Source organism: Emydura macquarii, unplaced genomic scaffold, assembly GCF_026122565.2.
Source record: "Emydura macquarii macquarii isolate MOO-44397 ecotype Brisbane River unplaced genomic scaffold, CSIRO-AGI_Emac_v2 contig_1790, whole genome shotgun sequence".
NCBI lineage: Eukaryota > Metazoa > Chordata > Testudines > Chelidae > Emydura > Emydura macquarii.
Genome location: NW_027131927.1, coordinates 3,002,910 through 3,023,581, shown reverse-complemented (window position 1 = coordinate 3,023,581; position 20,672 = coordinate 3,002,910). Strand labels below are relative to the sequence as shown.

General features: G+C 57.1%; 1 protein-coding gene across 1 annotated transcript; it reads left to right on the top strand.

Moving 5' to 3' along the window:
* Positions 1–161: 161 nt before the first annotated feature.
* On the top strand, positions 162–18,877 carry EXOSC5 (exosome component 5). The gene is made up of 6 exons (XM_067556668.1): positions 162–371; positions 1,126–1,239; positions 7,425–7,546; positions 11,580–11,720; positions 12,346–12,435; positions 18,243–18,877. Exons 1-6 carry the CDS (start codon positions 278–280, stop codon positions 18,333–18,335), a joined length of 654 nt encoding a protein of 217 aa, XP_067412769.1. The 5' UTR covers positions 162–277; the 3' UTR covers positions 18,336–18,877.
* The last annotated feature ends 1,795 nt before the right edge of the window (positions 18,878–20,672 follow it).

Here is a 20,672-nt window from a genome sequence, read left to right as displayed (position 1 = left end):
CACCCCTCACGTTGTAACTGAGTGACACGCTCCGCGCGCGTGCGCCCCGATTTCCCCCCCCCACCGCGTGACCCGAGCTGCCTCCCGTTCCCCCCAACCCCACTCCGCTCTACTGGGCCGGGGGGGGGCTGCATTGATGGGGCGTGGCTACGGCCTGGGGGCGGGGCTACGTCTTGGGGGGCGGGGCTTGGTGGTTTCCCGGCGCCCCGGCAGCGGAAGTACGGGCGGCACGTGGGTGTGTGTCGCTTTGCTGCTGGAGACGGGCCGAGGTGGCGGGATGGGCTCCGAGCCGGGTGGCTGCGTCCTGCGGCCCTTCTCCTGCGAGCTGGGCCTGCTCGGCCGGCCCGACGGCTCCGCTACCTTCCTGCAGGGTGAGGCCGGGCCCGGGCCCCGCCCCCGCGGCGACCCGACACTGCCCCCCAGCCGTGCTTAGCCCCCGCTCCCGGGGCGCCCTGCCCTCGAGACCCCCCTCGGCCCTGCCCCCCGCCCAGGCCTCCGCCCCCTGCCCCGGAACACCCTGATACCGACCCGCAGCGCTGCACTGGGGCCCCTCGTCCCTCAGCACCTCGCTCCCCTGACCCCCTCGGTCTCTTATTCCTCCCTGCCCTGGGACCCCAGCCTACCCCCTCCCCAGGGCTCTTCCCAGACCTATTTATTACCCCCCCGCCCCGCCTGGTCCAGGGACCCCCTTGTTTTCCTCCCCAGAGGATTTTCTGTGGGAGCTCCCCCTTTGGGTAGTGGGTTTATCACCCCCCATAGGGAGCTGCTGAATCTCCCCTTCCTGGTCCGGCCATGCGGGCTCCCTGATTCCCCTGTTTGGGGGTCTCCTGTGGAAGCCTTCCCCCCTGCAGTCCCATAATTTGGGGCTCCCCAGTTGCCTGGCTGTCAGAGATGCCTCCCACATCCTAGATAGAGCTCCTGTGGGGAGCATTCTCTAGTCTGCTCCATCTTCTGTGTTAGGGGACTGCCTTTGTGGGGGCCTGGGCTAGTCGCTCCCTCTCCTCCTCCCCTCCCCCTCTGTGTGCTTTCAATTCCTGTCCCCACCCCACCCCATTAGGGCTTTGATCCCAGGGTAGAAGTGTGGGGACGTGCTGTGTCTTACCTTGATCTCTTATCTACCCTCAGGAGACACCTCGGTCCTTGCTGGCTTGTATGGCCCAGCAGAGGTGAAAGTCAGCAAGGAGATGTATGACAAGGCGACGGTGGAAGTGCTGCTCAAACCCAAAGTGGGACTCCCGGGTAAGCGACTGTGGTGTTGTGATGACCCCCTGGTCCAGTGGGAGCTGTCAGTAAGTTGGTGTGCTGGCTGAGGTATGGAGGGTTTCACTGGCCTGCGTCATGTGGGATCTCAGACTAGGTTGTTGTGGCCCCTTCTGGCCCTAAACTCCCTGAAGTGTGTGTTTCAAGTTACTCTTTGGCTGCAGATGTATATTGATCAAATTCTATTGAAAATAACGACTAAATACGACCATCCCCCCAACTGGACTGGTGAGATGGGGACCGGGATTATGCCTCGAACAAAAACTTTGAGGCTGCTATTGAAAAATAAAACAAATTGCTATGTCCTCCAAAAGAAACCCTGCTCGTATGTTTAAAATGAGCCCTACAATAACAAGAGATCATCATTATTAGTCAGCATGGGACTGGCCAGTGACCCTACCATAACAATCTGTGTAGCCCTGCCATAACCCAGAGATGTACAGATCTCAGGTCTCGCAGAGCAATTCTCCCACTATCCAGCATGCCTAAGTCTGGCTTTGTGAGCGATTTGCACTATCCACCCCCCACGTCTGGCTCCGGTTTCCTTGAGCTGCTATCACCCAGCACGCCATGCAGCTGAGCAGCCCTGTGATAACAAACTGGCATGAGCAGCCCCTGTGCTCCATTGAGACCCTGCGATGAGAAATCACTGTGTGGGGCATGGTGCTTGACCCAGGTGTGGATTCACAAGGTGGCGGCTGTGTCACTCTGAAACCTGTTGCCCTCTGGCTAAACGGGCCGTGCACCCAGTGCGATTCGGGTTGCAGTGCTGCAGCTTGGGTTGTACTGTCTCTGTGGCATCCAGAGGATTGGACAGCCCATGGGTCGAGTCCCTGCTCCGCCACTGACTTCCTGTGTGACCTTGTCAAGTCACTGCGTCTCAGTGCGTCATCTGTGCAATGGGGATAACAGCAATGCCCTGGGGTGGGGGGAGGGTGAGGATACGATTGTGAGGTGCTCAGCTACTGTGGGAATGGGGGCCAGATAAGATCCAGGGGTGTGGGAGGGAGGCGTGTGCAGTGGAGGGAATGAATGGGGGGATATGTGCAGGAAGGAGTGTGTGTGGCTGGGTGGGGGGTTGTGGGTGGATATGTTGGAAAAAGATTCCAATTGAGGTTCGTTTACCCTGCACCGAAAAGAGATCCACGCAGGTAGTTGGGCAGTCTCCAAACTTTATTTCTGCAGAGGTCAGACACTTCCCAGCAAGTGGTCAGTGTGGGACCCCCGAAGGCATGCTCTTTTGCATATTTATACAAACATAGACAAAGGAATTACATATGCATAAATTCTTAATGCTTATAGGTACATTCAAAATTATTACTACCATTGCAATTGGCTTACACTTTTCTACTTCTTCTAATTATAAAGGTATGCATAACAAAAAACATGTTAACAGAAGATTTCAGCTTATCTATCAGAGTTGCCTGGTCTATCTCTCAAGGCCGTATAACTAGCAGAAACCAGTTGGGGCTATCTCCTTGCTTCTTCTAGGAAACCTTTCTCTGACCCTGGCACAAAATAAGCACTTTAAGAGCAAAAGAGGAGGGGGTGGGCAATCTTCAGCAGAAAGCAGAACACTAAAGAAAACTAAAATGGAGTAACTGTGGTCAAGCAGACAATTATTTTCCTTCAATCCCCCCTTTGAGCCATAACTGTATTACCAGTTTGGCTCATTTATGATAAGCCTGATCTACTTTTTGCTTAAGTCCAACAATTTCAACTTGAGTCAACATTTGCATGGCAGGAACCCTGGGTTTTACAAGCCGGCTAAATGCAGAGCAAACAGAGGGCAGATTACCTAAGCATTGGAAGCAACAACATCCAAAAATACAAATTGCAACAAAAAAAAAACAACATAAAAAAAACAAGGACCTAAGCCATTGCATATCCGGCAGCCAAGCAGTCAGCCAACCCCACAAATCAAGTTTACCATCAGATTGCTTGATGCGTTCTGCTAAGCGGTGGAGATCAGCTAAGCGTTTTTCAATTAATGTGCTGTGGTCTGATAAGTTAAAGCAACACATGCCCTGAAACTCTTGGCACCCATGATTATGAGGGGGGAGGGGGAGGGGGGGTACCCCTTGCTGGTATTGTGTGCTGTATGGAGCTGGCATGGCAGTGTAGGCATTAGCTTCCGAACTAGGCGAGTTGGGCAATCTCGCTTAAAATGTCCTGGCAGCCTGCACCAAAAGCATACTGGCGTTTCCCATGAATTTGCAGCTTGCCCCCCTGCTCTTCCCCTTGCTCTGCCTCTGCGGAAATGTCCTCCTCTCCCTCGCTGGGTCAACATTGCATTCTGCATGGTAACAGCTTTAGCTCATCCTGTCTTCTTTTCCCTTCTCTCGACTGTTCCTTTACCTTTCGTCCTTCGAACACATATGTGGCAATCCCCCTAATTTCGGATATAGTCTTTCCGTTCCATCCTGGACAAGATTTGTGAAAATAGTTCCGTATATCGCTAGCTGACTGATTTACAAATGCTGCAGCAATAGCCTTGCAATCCCTTTCATCGTCCGGTTTAAGCTGGGCATATCGAGTTGCCCCTTCACAAAGCCGCACATAAAAGGCATCTGGATTTTCATCAGGGGCTTGAACAATTTCATGAAATTTTTCCCAATTTATAGGTTTCTGCCCCGCTTTTTCCATAGCTTTAAACAAGGTTTCACGGGCACGGATAAATAAATTCCAGTCGGTGGTGTTGTTATAGTCCCACGCAGGGTCTATCTTTGGCCAAATGGCATTGTTTGTATTGTCCCCCCCTTCAAGCTTAATAGTTTCATCCACAATAGTTACCTGCTCGTCAGCGGTAAATAAGGCTTCCATTAATTGTTCTATGTCTGCCCAAGACGGATTATGCGTTCGGACAATAATCCGGAATTGTCTGATGACTGTAGCAGGGTCTTGTCGAAAGGAGGGGGTGGTTTTTTGCCAAATAATCAGATCCCCAGGTGCAAAAGGTGTGTGTACCCTCACTGAACGCTGTGTCCCCCCGTCGGGTATATATTGCAGGCGCAATGTGTGCTCTACAGGTTTCCCAGTTCGGTTATCGGGGTAGAATTTAAGGCCCGTGCGGCTGGGGCTTAGATCATAAAGGAAGTCAAGACTCCCTGTACTGTTTACTCTTCTCCTCCTAGCCTTCCCTCTCCCCTTTGCTTCATTTTCACTGGCACTGCCGCTGTCGAAGCGGTCCTTATCTAGATCGTGCTTCCTCTCTTTTTCACTGCTGCTTTTCTCTCCTTGGTTTCTGCTCCCAAGCGGTTGGGGGATGAAAGGGGAGGGGGTGGCTGTCCCTCCTGCAGCAGATCCATTAATTGGTGAAGCAGGGGGTGGTTGGACAATAGCTGGTGGGGAGGCAATAGGGGGTAGAAGGGGATACAAAGGCTCAGGTGGTTCCTCTTGCTGGCTTTTCAATATCAAGGAGCTTGGATTATAAGGGGGTGGAGTTTCCTCCTTAATTGCAGGCGTTGTTGTTACAGGGCAAGCTCCATTAGAGAGATGCGCCCAGCAATACCAATAGTCCATCTGCCTTGGGGCTCTTTCTTCTAGCTTAAGCCTTAGTTGTTGTAGCTTGCAATAATCAAAGGTACCATAGGTGGGCCAAATTTGGGTATCCTTGTAGTAATATTTCTGCCATTCTGTATTTAGTTCTTTGACTTGAGTTTTCTTCATTCCCTTTTGTACCGGTAGTTTACCCGCAGTCCATGCTGCTAACACCGTCCCTAAGGGACTGTCCTCGGGGATTTTACTTCCTCCGAGCCCCATCTTCCGTCCACCACACTATCACTACACACACACACACACACACTCTGTGTCAACACAGCCTCAGCTTTTGTCCTCTTAAGGACAGGTCAGTGAACCTGATCCGAGCCCTTATCCTAGTACTTAAACTAGCACTTATTTCTCCCGTTCATACCCTGTGGACGACCTGTGCACAGAACAATTGGGGATGCGCTTATATCTCTGGGGAAAAAAAGAAAAAAAAAACCATACACACCTCCGGAGGGATTTGTAAAATCAGAAGCAAAGTCACAGAATGAAATAAGGTTATGGTCTCTGTGCGGGAAATGGAAAAATCCGCCACACAGCGTTTCTGGCCTTAGAGGACTTGCCTCGGACCAGCTGGACTGCCTGCAGATAGGTCAGCCTGTGTGCCCAGTGTTCAAAGAGACCAGGGAGGGACCTGATAATTGGTCCTAGACAAATCAGATAGAAAAGCTGAGGAGATTCCGTGCACGGAAGAAGCTTGTGCCACCCAGGACTTCTGCGTTATGAACCCTTAGGCTCAGCGCATGGCCACCGTGAAAGACAGTGCTAGGGTGCCCGTTTTGGAATCTCCTAAGAAAACCTGGCAGACACAACACAAAACAACCAACAAAGAATGGAAAGAAAAGACAACACACAAAACATACAGGTACCTGAATCTCTTGGAGACTGTGAGACTGCAAGGGGTCTCAACTGCTTTACAGCCTTCCTTCGAGTTCTAACCCCAGTCCAAAAGCCCTCGGGGTGAACTCACCCTAGTGCCGGCTGGGGCATTAGCTGGTGCAGAACTCGGTTGGCTTGCAAGGCAGTCCTGCCGCGGATGCCAAATTGTTGGAAAAAGATTCCAATTGAGGTTCGTTTACCCTGCACCGAAAAGAGATCCACGCAGGTAGTTGGGCAGTCTCCAAACTTTATTTCTGCAGAGGTCAGACACTTCCCAGCAAGTGGTCAGTGTGGGACCCCGAAGGCATGCTCTTTTGCATATTTATACAAACATAGACAAAGGAATTACATATGCATAAATTCTTAATGCTTATAGGTACATTCAAAATTATTACTACCATTGCTATTGGCTTACACTTTTCTACTTCTTCTAATTGGAAAGGTATGCATAACAAAAAACATGTTAACAGAAGATTTCAGCTTATCTATCAGAGTTGCCTTGTCTATCTCTCAAGGCCGTATAACTAGTAGAAACCAGTTGGGGCTATCTCCTTGCTTCGTCTAGGAAACCTTTCTCTGACCCTGGCACAAAATAAGCACTTTAAGAGCAAAAGAGGAGGGGGTGGGCAATCTTCAGCAGAATACTAAAGAAAACTACAATGGAGTAACTGTGGTCAAGCAGACAGATAGAATAGCTTGACATAAGGTCATGTAACCCCCCTTAGTCCAGACTGGAAGGAAGTGTTAAGTTTCCCCATTGTGCCACAACAATGGCTGCCGTTCACCCCAGGCCGGGCTCTCCTCTGCCCCTCGGTCACTGCCCTAGAATGGCGTGTCAGGGCGCTCCCCTGCAGCTGGCCATCTGCAGCCCGGCTTGCTGAAGGAAGTGGAATTGGCGTCAAAGATTCACATGTTTTCCGCAAATGTTGCGGCACGCTCCTTTTTTTTTTTAAAGCTGTCAGATTCCCAGGGGCACTTCTGCAGCAAATAAGTAAATTAAGAAACAAGAGCATTTACTTCTGCTGAAATATTTACATTTCTAGGCTTTAGCACATTGCCTATTGCTAAAGAGAGACAGGCTTGTGCAGCCAGAGACCCCTGGCGAGTGTAGGGCTGGATGTAACATCACCAGGGCAGGTCTCTCTAAATAGACAAGATGAAGGATTATTCTCCCCACTTTTCAGATGGGGAAACTGAGGCAAGCTTTGTGAGTGCGTAGAAAGGGCTGGCCTTGTGGTCAAGGCGCTATACTAGAACTCAGAAGGCCTGGGTTCAATTCCTTGCTCTGCTACAGACTCCTTGTTTGACCTGGGCGAGTCACTTTTCTTTCCGTTTGTCTTGTGTATTTAGGTCTTAAGGTTTGCTGGGGCAGGAACTCCCCCACCATCTGCAGCGCCCGGTACAATGGGGGCCTCCCTGACCTTGGGGGGGGGGGCTGTTCTGGGAGCAGCGCCTGGCATGATGAGGGGCCCTGATCTCAGCGGGGGTGCTTTTGTGCAGTGCCTGGCACAATGGGGGTGCAGTGCTGGGTTGGGGTGCCTGTGCATGTCCGTAATTCAGTCTAACCAGGCAGACAGCTCTGGCGAGAACGCAGAGCTGCAGTGAGAGCACTGGAGCGGAAGGCTGCACGGCGAACCTTGGTGAGGGAGTTTATCGGGGGGCGGGGGCGTTTGTCCGACTTGCTCTTTGTCTACCCACTCTTGGCTCAGCTCAACCCAGCCCCGTCTCTCCTTCCCCAGGCGTCTTTGAGAAGAACCGGGAGCAGCTGATCAGGAAGACGTGTGAGGCGGTTATCCTGGGCACCCTGCACCCCAGAACCTCCATCACCATTGTGCTGCAGGTGATCAGCGATGCGGGCTCTGTATCCTTTGCAGGCAGCAGGGGGCGCTCTCTGCATGTGCCAGGCCCTGCCTCTCCTTCGGCACAGTGGTGCCCTCTGCTGAGAGGATGGGGGCAGAGGCTTGGCCTCCATGGCCCACCTGGTGCTAGTGATGCAGTGCCCAGGCTGCTGTCTGTCTTTTGGATGGAGGGGACGCCTCGCGCTCCCTCTGGGTCGGAGCTGGTGTCTTAGATGCACAAACGGTTCCTGTTCTCCTTCCCTCATCCCTGGGGTCCAGCCAAGCGCCACTACAGTTATGCCTTCCCGGCACCACCCGCTCCCGGGGGTGGCATTTTGGCCTGATAGGATCGGGGCGTGGTGGATGCTTCATGGAGCCACTAATGAGAAGGCTCCCTGAGTCTCTCTCCCTGTTAACCCTTCTCCTCAGGTCCCTCCCTGACTTCTGGCAAAGGCAGCTCTAATTGCAGGGTGGTTTAACCCTTTCCTGGCTTGCCTCAAGCAGCTGCAGCCACCTGGCGATGGGTATGATCAGAAAGGGTGGAGCGGTGTTACCGACCTGGCACTGCCGAGTCGTTAGCCCTTGCAAGCTGAGAAGGGCCAGCCTATGTCAGGCCTTGTAGTGGGGAGCTTCCAGGCTGCTGCATGGAAGGGCGTGGCACCAGCAGGGGGTGCTCCCCTCCCACGTGGCATCATAGGCAAAATACCAGCTGGGGGAGAGGGGTCGAGTGTCTTGTCACCCTTTCTCAGCATCTCACCTATGCAGGGGGCTAGTGGGGAGAACAGGGAGCAAGGTGGCATGTTCTGCATGCTGTATCCCTGGGGTCTCGGCCCCTGCTGCTTGTCAGGTCCCTGCGGGGCCCTACCCCCTGGCACTGTGGTTCAGTGGAGCTCTACAGGAACTACGGGCTGTAGCCGCTAGGTGGCACCAGCACTGTGGCAAGGGCTGTCCTGGGAGCGGGGAAGGCTTGCTCTCCCACCTGGCACGGCACTTCCAAAGGGGAATGGGCTCGCCTTCCCCCCCTCCCCCACGTCTCTGTGGCTGCTCCTCAGTCCAGACCCGCAGTCCCCTGCCATCCCAGCCCTGTGTCTCAGTGAGCGCAGAGGAAGCTGGCATAAACCTGGGCTGATGGGACAAGCGGAGTTGTAGAGCAGGCATAGCTGGGTCTCCTCAGGCAGCAACACCTTCCCAGGGTGCTGGAGGAATTTAATTATGGCATGTGAAGCGGGTGCTAAGTGACAGTGTCTCTAGCACTCCGGGCGTGTGAGCTAGGTGCGGGGATTAACGGCAGGCGGGGGCGTCTGATGAAATCTGAATAGAGGCAGAAGTGATGACTGACTTAATTTGGTCTCACGGGGAACGGCTCTCTTTTCACCGAGCCAAAGCCCCAGGGAAGGATTAGTTCTGGCAGGAAGGATGTGCTTCCCCCCCTCCCCTCCTCCAGCCGCCTCCTGGGACCCAGCTAGAGCCTTTCCACCAGCAATAGCGGCTGGGGAGAGGCACTTTGACCACTGCCCCTTGGGTGGCACACAGGGGTCCCACTCATGGAGCAGAACCCCACTATGTGCTACCCAAATACATCTAATAAATGCACAGCATGCTAGCATAGTGGGGTTCTGCTCCATTACTGGGGCCTCTATGTACAACCCTAATGCACCCAATACCGAATAAACAGTGCCCAGTGCAAAGGAATCCCAGTTATGGTCCAGGACCCAATTGTGCTAGGCATTGTATATTAGGTGTATTACAGTGGGACATAGGTGCCCCATTTATAGACCAGGCCCAGATTGTGCTAGGCATAGTGAATGTATTAGGTGTATTATGGTAGCGGGTAGGAGCCTGACATGGACCAGAACTCCATTGAGCTAGGTGCTGTACCTTTATTAGGTGTATTATGGTAGTCCCTTTTAGGGTGCTGGTATAGGATGGGTGCCTAAATGCTACTGTAATACACCTGATAAAGGTACAGGCCCTCGCACAATGGGGGCCTGATCCATAACTCCTTTGTGCTTGGGACTACTCACTTATTAGGTGCATTATGGTAGTGCCTAGCAAAGCCACTGGGGGACCAGGACCCCAAGGTACTACCATAATACACCTAATAAATGAACAGATGCTAATGCCATGTGGTCCTGATCCATGATGTGCCTCCGGATGCTACTGCAGCATGATCTCTGCAGCTGCCACGTGGGCTGGGCTGGGCCCCGGGTGATGGATCCAGCCTCCAGGGAGGCCCGGAGTCACTTACTCATGGGCAGGATTGGTCTGTTATGGGCTTGGTGGGGTCCATGAGTCTGGTGAAATATTCCAGTCCTCAGGACATCCTCCTGGAGGGAGGGTTGGCAGCCAGGACTCCAGTCCTGGGTTCTCTTCCCAGCTCCGGCAAGAGGTGGGCTTTACGTTAGAGCAGGCGCAGGCAGGGAGTGGGAGCCAGGACTCGTGGGTTTCTTTCCTGCAGTCTCTGGAGGGGAGGGAGGGAGATGGTGTGAAGCTGAATGGCTGTGGCATGCTTTGAAGCCCTGCTGTGCATTATTAGGCTGTCCTATTTAAAGATTAATTGAATCGCACTCGAAAAGGCCTTTTGAGTTCCTGCGGTGCGCGGGGCCCTGTTAGAGCTGGAGGCGGCGATTAGCTCTGGTGATGGGCGCCAGTTTGATGGCCCCGGGCCTGCATTCACCGGGGTCAACACCCCCCTGCCCTGCACAGCCACTCCCTTATCAGGCTGGTGTGGAAACTGAGGCACAGAGAGGGCAAGTGGCTTGCTCAGGGTCACACAAGTCTGTGTCAGAGCTGGGGGTAGAACCCAGGAGTCCTGGCTTCCAGACCCCACAGATCCTGGTGCACTTTCTGGCTGATGTGTGTGCTGTACATGCTGAAATAAGGGTTCACAGCTCCTCTGATGAAATGAGTGGTGGTTTTCCTCCAGCCTTAAGTAGTTGCTGCGCCGCTTGCACACAGCTGCTGACAGCTGGGTCGCCACTGCTACAGCTGTTAGCTAGGATGGCACACGGTGCCCCTCTGTGTTAGCCAGCATTCAGTAACAAGGCCGATATCTCACGTCACGTCTGCGAAGGGCTTGGCAGGTGCCGGATGATTAACTTGCAGATGAAAAGCGCTGTGGAAAGGCTGCGTTTATGGTTGGGGTGAATCCTCTTCTATTGGGGGCTGGTCTCTGCCCTGCTGTGGGGTGATGGGTCCCTCTGCACCCTTCCCCTGCTATCTCTGATCTTTAGAGGAGATGAGCCCCGGTTACAGTCGGTCCATTCCCCGGCTGGCACAGATGTTTCACGTACATTTTTGGCTGGTCTGGCGCTAAGCAGCCCCAGCGATGCAGCTGCCACCCCAGAGGAAGCACCGCCTGACTGGGACCTGGGAGAGCTGGGTTCAATTCCTGGCTCTGCCACCGACTCCCGGGTGTGACCTTGAGCAAATCCCTTCATCTTCTGTGCCTCAGTTTCTCACCTGTGAAGAGAGAGATGTGCCTGTTTAGACTGAGCTCTTTGGGGCAGAGGGTGTTTCTCCCTGTGTCTGTGCGGAAACATGCCCCCTGATCTTGGTCGGGATCTGTGCAGCGCCTGTCACAACGGGGCCCTGATCTCACTCGACCTGATGAGCCCGCAGTCTGAGCAGGAATGTGACATCTGCCCTGGAAGGAAGGGATGGGGTGGGTTAAAGCCTTTTTTGGTGGGGCCGGGCTGCTCTGACGTGTCTCTCTCTTCCTGTAGCCAACTGCACCCGTGTCCCTCACGTTCTCCACCTCCTCGAGGGGCTTTGAGTGGGGCCCGATCCTGACTCCAGCGGGAGATTGGCACTCCCCACGCCAGTTGGCGTGGGGCCCTTAAGTCTTGCTTTCCCCTTGGAGGCAGGTGGGCGCCTGCTGGGGAAGGCAGCCTCCCCAGTGCAGGGCAGTCGCGTTTTCCAGCAAGACGCGGTGGTTCTGAGGCCCGAGCCCCTGGGTGTGGAGGGGGGGGGGTTCCCGGCAGCGATTGCTGCCTTGCGGGCACCGGCTCCCGGCCTTTCAGCAGCTGCTGGCTTTGTCCTTGACACCCCGCCCAGCTGCTGGCGTGCTGCCTGAACGCGGCCTGCATGGGGCTGATGGATGCCGGTCTGCCCATGAAGTCGCTCTTCTGCGGAGTGACGTGTGCCTTGGATGCTGCCGGGGCAATCATCCTTGACCCCACCGCCAAGCAGGAGAAGGTGGGGAGTGCGGGTGCCCGGGGCGGTGGAAGGATCGGCCGAATGGCTTTGCCCTGAGGGGTCTGGGATTTAAAGCCGTGGTGCCCTTGCAGGACAAGAAGCAGCACCCAGCACAATGGGGGGTCCTGATCGCGGGGGTGAGAGGCCGTGTGTTGCGCCCAGCCCAGTGCAGGGGAGAGTGGGAGGGCGAGTGCCACTCCTGGCCAAGTGCGGTGGGGGGGCTGCGACCTGTGGGGTGCCTTGATCTCAGGTGTGGTCTTCACCGTTGCCGTAATACACCTAATAAATGCAGCGGCACACGGGGTGCCGGCCAGACAGCACTGGCCATAATTGGCTCATGTCTGCCCCGAGTCAGCCCGGGATGTCCTGACTGCAGGGACCAGCCCTTAGAGCCGGCAGGGACCATTGTGATCTACCCGTGCAAAGCGCAGGCCACAGCTAGTGGGTGGGAGATTGGGGATGGACCTGTGGCAGCAGGCTGGGGCCATACAGGAGGGATCCTGGCCTGGGAGGGGCCCTGAATGACCTGGGAAAGGTCAATTTTCTCCTTCCAGCTCCTCCCAGTGGTGTGGGGGGGAGGGGGCATCTTGGGCCGGTCGCTCACTCTCTCCCCGATCCCTCGCAGGAGGTTCGAGCGGTGCTGACCTTCGCCATCAGCAGCGTGGAGAGGAGGGTGCTGATGTCGACCACCAAGGGGACCTGCTCGGTGGAAGAGGTGAGTGGGGCACAGGGATTGCTGGGCAGCTGATCTGCTGTCTCCCTGTAGGGCTGGAATTCCAGGACAGGAGGCAAACCAGGCCTCGGGCGTGCTGCGAATCAGCCCCAATTTGTCCGGTGTCTGGTGCGTGTTGGCTGCTCAGATGGCAGAGTCCCATGTAGCGGCACAGCCTAGGGGCCCACTAGAGTTAATGGCACTGATGGGTGTTGGATCAGGCTTGGAGATTTTGGGGGTGTCACTTGCATACCAAACCAAGAGCGCTTTCGGCGGCAGCTTTTCATTTGGAGCTGGCATTTGATTCCTGCTGGGTGGGAAGCTGCCTGGTGTTAATGGATCTGCTGGTGGCAGGGCTGGATTTGGGGGGTGACTCTGGGACATTGCTTAACTCAGCAGGGCGGGGAACAGCTAGAGGGCTGGGATTTTGAGGGGATCCGTGGGGCGGAACCACATACAGACACGGAGTGAGACAATCCTGGCCCCCAAGGCCTGGGGGAAGGGTGGGTCTCCCCCAGTGTTGGATGTAGGATCTGAGGCTGGGGGCTATGTGGGGAGTCTGGCGGAGCCGGGGTTTGGATCCTGTCTCCTGGTCCCAGCGCTGTAACCACAAGGGTACGCTGCCTCTTGTAAATCGCTCCTGATTGGCCCTGGCTCCGGCTGGGGCATGGGAGGGGCCCCTCTACGCATTCCTTGGAATCATCTGTCTGCCTCTGCCACCTGGTGCGTCCCAGCTGTCTCAACCCATCATCGCCGAGAAGGCAAACGGGTGCCACTGAGGCAGGGGGAGGTGGATACCCACAAGTGGGGGGAGGGAGGGAAGAAGCAGAGGTGGTGGGAGATGGGGATTGGCAGCTGTCATCATGGCTCCCGGCGCAGCAGGGGGTGGGAGGAACGACCCCATTTCTCCCCGATCCGATTAGGAGAGGCTCTTAGTATTCCAGACCCGGAGCGTTCAGTCTTTTCTCATTACCACCGGCGTGTTCCTGGGAAATGGCCTGGAACGCGGAGCCCGGGCGGCGGGAGAGAAGAATTACGAGCGTTAATGTGTTGTTGAACAGCAGCGGCAGCCAGGAGCCGTTCGTTAGACAAACGGTTCTGTCAAGAAGGGAAAAATCTCACCTTGTTCGGGGTGAATCTGAATTAGGTTCGTCGGCTTTTTTGTTTTTAAAAAGCCATTTTCCTCCTCCTGGTTTATTTAACCGGCGGGTGGGGAACAGATTTTCCCCCTCGTGGATTAGATCAGGGGTCGGTCTCCGTAGCGCTCTTTGGCCTCATCCTCTTGACCCAGGAAGGGTTACTTTAATGCCCACCTCGGCCCGTCTGCCCAGACTGTGCATTGCCTTCGCGCTGGCAGGTCTCCTGCTGCTGGGATTCTCTTCTGCTCTCGGCGCCAGGCCTGGGATCTCCGAGTGCTTACAGGCACCAGGCCTGACCCTGTTGTGCCATGGCCATTGACTGTTCCAGCAGCGTAAAGGGATCTTAAAGTGGATGGGAAACTGACCCACACCACCCTCCGGAAAATCCCCTGCATCCAGACCCTGGCATAGGGGTGTGGCTGTAGCACACTACGCTGGGGCTGTTTTCTGCCCCCCAGAGACCATGGGGTGGAGTGTGACTTAGAGCAGCCTTGGGGCTGCTCTCACTCATGCTGCGGGTTGAACTCTGTGCATTTCTGACGTAAGGGGAGAGCAAAACCTCCACGACCCCTCCCATTCCTGCTCCAGATGCAGGGATGGGGTAGCTGAGAACCAACCCCACTGTCTGACCCCCTCCCTCCCTGGAGCTGTGGAAGCGCTGGGACATTCTGGCTGTTCTGTTCTGGCAGGAAGGTGGGTTGCCAGTGAATTGTTGGCAGGGCTGATCTGGACCCGGCAGGTCGGTGGGATACCAGACAGGCTTGTCCGGTTTAGAGCCGTCTGGGAGCACTGTGCCATGGGGCTGGTGGCCTTTGTTAGTGCACTGCAGCGTTAAATCCCACCGCCTCCCTTGGGCTAAGGAGTCCAGGCCCTCCTCCCCCAGGTAAGCGGTGCATCCACCAGTATCACGCCAGGTTGCTTTCAGGCACCGGCTGGGTGTATTGGTTAAAGGAAGTCTCCACTCTGGGTGAAGCGACAGGCAGGAGCCATGTGTGTGCTGAACAGTGATGGATGGATTCCCTGTGCTGGGGACGCTCCATTACTAATTAACCCCCGGCCGTTAGAACTGCTGGGGCTGTAGAACGAGGGTTTTGACCCTGCCGCTGCTTTAAGATCCTCTGCGCGTGGCTCTCCTTGGAGTAGGTCAGTTTCACTCAGTCAGTTTCCGTTTTGGCTTGCCATGCAGTTAGCTCCCCTTTGAAATCGGTTCCTGGGCAGCTGTGTGAACGCAGAGCTAGACCCCGTGCCTGTCCTCGGGGTGGGGGTGGGGGGGCAACAGAATCCTCATTTTGAGTGGAGAAACTGAGGCATAGAGAATGGGGGGGCCTGGTGAGTTTGTGGCCAAGCTGGGGATACTGTAGTGTGTTTTGTCTGGAGCTGTAAATCTGTAGGGCGAGGCTTAGCCAGCCTAGTGTCTCTTCTCCAGGAAATGCAACATCTGCTTAAATTTAAAAAACCCAAAACCCTTGGATGCCATTTTGGAAGGGCAAATTCAGAGCTTTTTAAAAAAAAAAAAAAAAAAGTTTTTTGACAGCTCAGTTGAGGGGTTGGACTGGGACTCAGGTTCCCTGGGTTCGACTCTTGGATCTGCTACAGAACTGCTGGGTGACCTTGGGTTGGTCTTGGCCTCTCTGTGCCTCAGTTTCCCTGTCTGTGATGGGGCAGTACTGCCCTGCGTAGAGTGACAATCTCATCCTTTGTGAAGCACTTTGAGATCTGTGGTGCAGCGGAGCCATGTGACTGTTACTCTAGTTTGGAAAAAGAGAGGACGTCTTGTTCTGTTTGTACAGCGCCCAGCGCAGCGTGGTCCGTGCTCCATGCCTGGAGCTCCGTGATGCTACTGCAATGCACGTAACATCTCTGCGAGTGAAGTGCTTGCTCAGATAAACCTCCGACAGCGGGGCTGAGCATGGGGGTTTGCAGCCGGTTATCCGGCAGTCCCTGATGGCGGGGCCCGGAGGCCACGGCAGGAGTTGGGACGGCAGAGGAGTGTTAGAAGCACCCTGCACCCAGCTAAAAGCGAATGATGTGGAATGAGTTGGGTCTTAGGGCCGCTCAGCCCAATCACTTGGGATGCCTTGCGAGTGGTCCAGCGGATTGGAGAGCCAGACAGCTGCTGGGGGGAGGTGGGGAAGCTGAGGCAGGGGGTGAAACTGGTCAGTGTCCCTCTGGTAGCTCTGGAGTGGGACGCTGAGGCTGGGGATGGAGCTCTGCCTGCAGCACGCCCAGGCCGAATAACCTCTGCTGTCTGATCTCTCAGGCCGGCTCAGTGTGTGGAAACTGGATGCTGCGGGAAGTGGGGGGCCATCCCGTCAGATTTGTGATCTCCGGTGCGGCGCTGGGCTGCAGGGAGCGGTGCAGGGGGCTCAGCTGGGGCACTCTCCCCTCAGCCCCCCTGCCCAGCAGCGCAGCGCTCCATGAGCCACGCTGGCCATTGAGCCCCACTGACTGCGGGGAGTGTGTGGTTCGGTGCTGCCCCCCGTGCTGGCCTGTAGGGCGCGGGGGGCTCGCTGCGGAGATGCACAGCGTGTTTTGGTGTCTGTCATGCCCTGCACAGGGGAGGCCGTTGCTTGCGGGCCCGGCAGCTCCTGGGAGCGAGGTGGTGATCAGACGGGGAGAGATTGTCTGAGATCTCTCCTCCCTCCTTCTCTCCCCCCCCCCCCCCAGCTATCAGCAGAGCCTGAGCCTTGCCCCCTCAGCCACAGCCACCCTCAAGCAAGCTATGCTCCCCGTGGCATGGCAGCAGTGGCGTACCATGGGTCTTTGGTGCCCGGGGGCCAAGCCTGCATTTGTGCCCCCCGCCCCTCCCCAGGCTCGGGGCCAAGGGTGAATCCTGGGGATGCAGCCATGGGACGGTCAGCTCTGGGTCCTGTCCACAGCAGGGACCCACCAAGGAACGTAGGGATTGTCTCCGGGCCAGGCTCCCCTGGCCCCCTCGGGGTGCTGATTTCTGTGATGCACCCCTCCCTGTCAGGCTCTCCTGCTTTCACTTCTCCGCGCGGCTGGGGCCATCCGTGCAGACCCCCGGAGCGGTAAGACTGGGACCAGACAGAACCATCTCCTCCCCTTTCTCGTCACCCCTTCCCCCCGGCGCAGTCCGTTCTCCCGGTTTCTCCACACGCCTCCCAATTGTCATGCCATAAAACCCCACGTAGGAATCCCAGAGGCAGGACGCTGAGCTAGGTGGGCCCAGCGCTGGTCCGTTTGGAGGGCCCCGTCTTCCTCGCTGGTGGGCGAGTCGTTGCCACGTACAGGGCCTGGGGCCGATTGCTCCCCTGCTCTTCCAGCAGCGGGGGGGAGGCACGGGTTCTGTAGGACTGAGGAGTTGTGTTATGCTTCATAGTGTGTGAGAGGGATGGGGCCATGCATTGCTTTATTGTGTGTGTGTGTGTGTGTGTGTGTGTGTGTGTGTGTGCGCGTGCGCGCGCACTGCTTTGTGGTGTGTTTGGTTGTGATTCTGTGTGTGTGTGTGTGTGTGTGTGTGTGTGTGTGTGTACGTACATGTGCATTGCCGTACAGTGTGTGGCAGTGATCCTCTGTGCACGCATTGCCACGTGTGTGGCTTTATCGTGCACAGTTACGATTCCATGCATGCATTGCTCGTGTGTGTGTGTGTGTGTGTGTGTGTGTGTGTGTCCATTGCCATATAGCGTGTGGTTGTGATTGTGTGCGCGGCTTTGTTGTGCGCTGTTGTGATTGTGCGTGTGTTGCTCTAGTGCGTGCGCTCCTCGGCCTAGCGGACTTGCACCACTTCACAGCAGGCGGCTGTGGCTCTGGCTGTGCCTTGCGCCCCGGGGCGTGTGCCCCTCTCTCCGCTGCACCCCCCGCCCCCCTGCAGATCCTGTCAGTCGGTTCCCTGCCCCCCCCCTCAGCACCCACGCGCCCGCTGCAGCGAGGTCATTGAGTTGAGGGGGTGCGGGCAGAGATCCAGCCCCCCTGCGAGTGGGAGCCGGGTAACCTGGGGGGCCAGAGCAATGGGCTAATTATAGAAGGGGGGGGCAGGGAGCAGGCAGGGGGCCCCGTTCACCAGCTGGCTCTTAACCCCCTAGTGTCCTGGCAGGGGATAGGACTGGGTGATTGATGGGGTGTCCCCTGCCTGGTTGCTATGGTGATGGCAGGTGGGGAGCTGGGATGGAAGTTCCGCTCCCGTCCCCCCCCTTACCCCTCTTCTGGGCTGGACCATGGTCTCTGAGGCTGGTCGGAGAGTGGGGGGGTCCTGGCCTAGTTCCTGAGCTGGAGGGGGGGATTGAGGGGGTTCCTCTCATGAATCACAGGGAGGGTGGAGGGGATTGGCCCCCCCATGTGAAATGAGTTGTGGGGGGCTCAGCCTGTCACTAGGGGCTGAGCAGCATCCCCCCCCCCCCCTCCACTGGGGCACATTAGCAGAGGCCGTGCCACCCCGCTGTGTGGGGCCCTCCCCCTCACTGAGCTCCTGCACCCCCTGCCCTTCCCACCGCCTGTGCACAGGGAGTGCGACCCCTCCCCTGGGGGCAGGTTGGTGGGAGCAGCAATCCCATCATGCACCTGGCAGAGTGGGGAGCCTTCTCCCCTGCAGCCCTGGCCTGTGGGGGGGAGGTGGGGCCAGAGCCGGCCTTGTGCCTGCCGCGGGGGCCTGTCTCGGGGCTCCCCCCACCCCCGGCTCTAACTGCCTATCTCCCTCTTCCTCCCCAGCTGCAGCGGTGCATCGCCGCTGCCCAGCGAGCTGCCGGCGCCATCTTCCAGTTCTACCGCGACTCCGTCCGCAGAAAATACTCCAAGACGTGAGGTGGGGGCCACCCACGGCCCCCAGCTGGGTCCTGGATCCCCGCAGCTGGGGGAGTGGGGACCCCCTGGCGGCGCAACTGTTCCCAGCTCCCCCCTGTTGATGCAACCGTTCCCGGCTTGCCCCCCGTGTCCCATGCAGCCTGGGGCCAAGGAGACCAGCGGCGCTGAGCTGGCCTGGCCCTCCTCTGACCCCGGGCCTGAGACTCCGGGTAGCACAGAGCTGCGGGGTGGGATTGAGGAGCAGTGAGAGAGCTTTCTATGCAGCTCTGGGGCTCAGGGTTTTCCTGTGGCCGTTCACGCCGCAGCCGCTTTGCAGCAGGGGATAATGGCCTGGGGGACGCCTCTGTTGTCGCCGCTTTCCCTCGGCAGACTGGGCCCTAGCTCCTGCAGCCAGGACCCCTACAAGAGCCACTTCTGCCCCTGGGCCGGACCCACCCAAACCCAGCATCCGCCCGGCTGAACTCTGGGGCGCCTGTCTGCAGCGACAGGCTCTGTGCTTCGGTGCCCATTAAAAAGGGGGCGTTTCCCCGTCTGCCCTGCCAGCTGTCTGTGCCGTGTGTGGGATCTGAGCGCCCGATGCGTCCCTTGGCTGGACCGATTCCCCCCCCGCTGTTCCGCAGGGATCTCCTCGCCTGCTTGTGTTAAACCCTGGGGGAGGGCCTGTTTGCTTTTAATTTTGCTCTGCAGCAGCCTCAGCGGAGCAGAGGCTAGGCAGTGCAATTTAGCCACGAGGTGCTCCAAGCACTTCCCCAGCGCTTCTCGGTCCATGGAGCCCTGGCTGGCTCCTGTCTGACTCAACAGGGGAAACTGAGGCCCTATGCGGGTGCTGGAGAGGGTGGGGGCTGAGCCGGGGTAGCCAAACCCATTCCACCCTCTTTTCCCTCCCCTAAGCGGTCTCCCCTCCCAGCTGCCGGCAGAATGGCCTGACATATGTTGACCAGGCCCTGCCTGAGTCATTCCCACCGCCGTGTCACCCTGGGGTTAACCCTGTGGGTGCAGCAGCTGTGCCTTAGCTCCCAGCATAGCCGAAGCCTGGGAGAAGAGACTAGCTTCTCGGGTGTGGTGGGAGGCTTGTTTTGCGAGGGGAGGCGAGGGTTAAACTGTGAGCTAATGGGGGAAGGGGGATTCTTCCACTCCTGGTGCCATTTTAAAGGCAGGGGAACTGTTCCCCAGGCGGGAAACCTTGGTGATGCATTGTGCTGGTTTCGCTCTGTCCTGGCATGGGCTTGTTCCCCCTTTTTATTTACCCTCTCGCCCAGAGCTGGGCCCTGAACCGAGCTGCGTGAAAGCAGCTCACCGCCCGTGGCCGCATGCCGCTGTGAACCCCAGCACTGGCGGCACTAGTGAGCCGAGATGAATGTGGCTGACCTGTTCATTCCTCCCGCCCGCCCCTCCGCCCCCCACCCCCCCCTGGTTCCTGGCTGCTTTCTTGCTTCGTGGCTTTTCCCCTCTCCAGGGCCAGTTGCCCTCCCCACCTGCCCCTAGCCTGCTGGAACGGGGAGGGTGGGTGTGGGGACCCAGCCCGTGCACTGCTGCAGCCTGTAATGCTACCTCCCCAGGCTCAATGCCTTGCCAGCCAACCATCTTCCACCCTTCACCCTGTGCCAGGCTCTTCTGGCACCCAGGAGAATGGGGTGGGCGAGCGCTCGTCCCGCTCCCCACTCAGGTACTTAAATGCCAGCAAGGGTGGGGGAAACTGAGGCACAGACAGCCAGACAGGTCTCGCAGTGAGGCCTCAGTAGAACCCAGAATCCTGACTCCCTCGTCTCTGCTCTGATTTCTACCCCCCCGGAGCAGGGCCAGCCGGGACCTTGGCGATCGTCTCTGCCCTGGGTCGGCCCTGAGTTGATTTCCTGTTTTGAATGAGAAAAACCAGCCCAGCTTGCTTTATAAATTGCCCGCGAGGGAGATTTCAGCCCTTGGCGTGCTGTCCCCAGGGTTCGTTCCCCTCCCCTTAAACAGGTCCACCTTCTTGCCAGTCACCATCTGTCCAGCTTCAGCTGAACAGGGCCCGTGGTTCTCAGGCTTTCGTTCCCAGACGGGGCCCTAGAGGCTGGGAAGAGGGAGCGCCTTGCGTCTCTCGCGGCGAGTCGGCGTTCCTGCGCCTTCAATCATTCGCGGGACTCTTCTCTGCCCTTTGTCCACCCCCTCCCCTCCTTGAGCTGGTGACAGGACCTAGGCCTCCTGATTCCCCCCCATTGGCCCCCTGAGACTCTTTCCGTTGGAAAATGCTAGCCAGGGGGAGATGGGGACGAGGCTATTAATGAGCATGTGTGTCCGCCTGCTCTTGGAGCAGGACCAAAGGCCCAAGGAGGGTGTGTCCGGTTTGCTGTGAGC

Bases quoted from the DNA above. Each gene is read 5' to 3' on its own strand.
- EXOSC5 (XM_067556668.1), top strand. From the start codon at position 278: ATGGGCTCCGAGCCGGGTGGCTGCGTCCTGCGGCCCTTCTCCTGCGAG. The intron at 372-1,125 runs GTGAGGCCGGGC...ATCTACCCTCAG, and splicing joins CTCCGCTACCTTCCTGCAGG to GAGACACCTCGGTCCTTGCT. The intron at 7,547-11,579 runs GTATCCTTTGCA...CACCCCGCCCAG, and splicing joins TGATCAGCGATGCGGGCTCT to CTGCTGGCGTGCTGCCTGAA.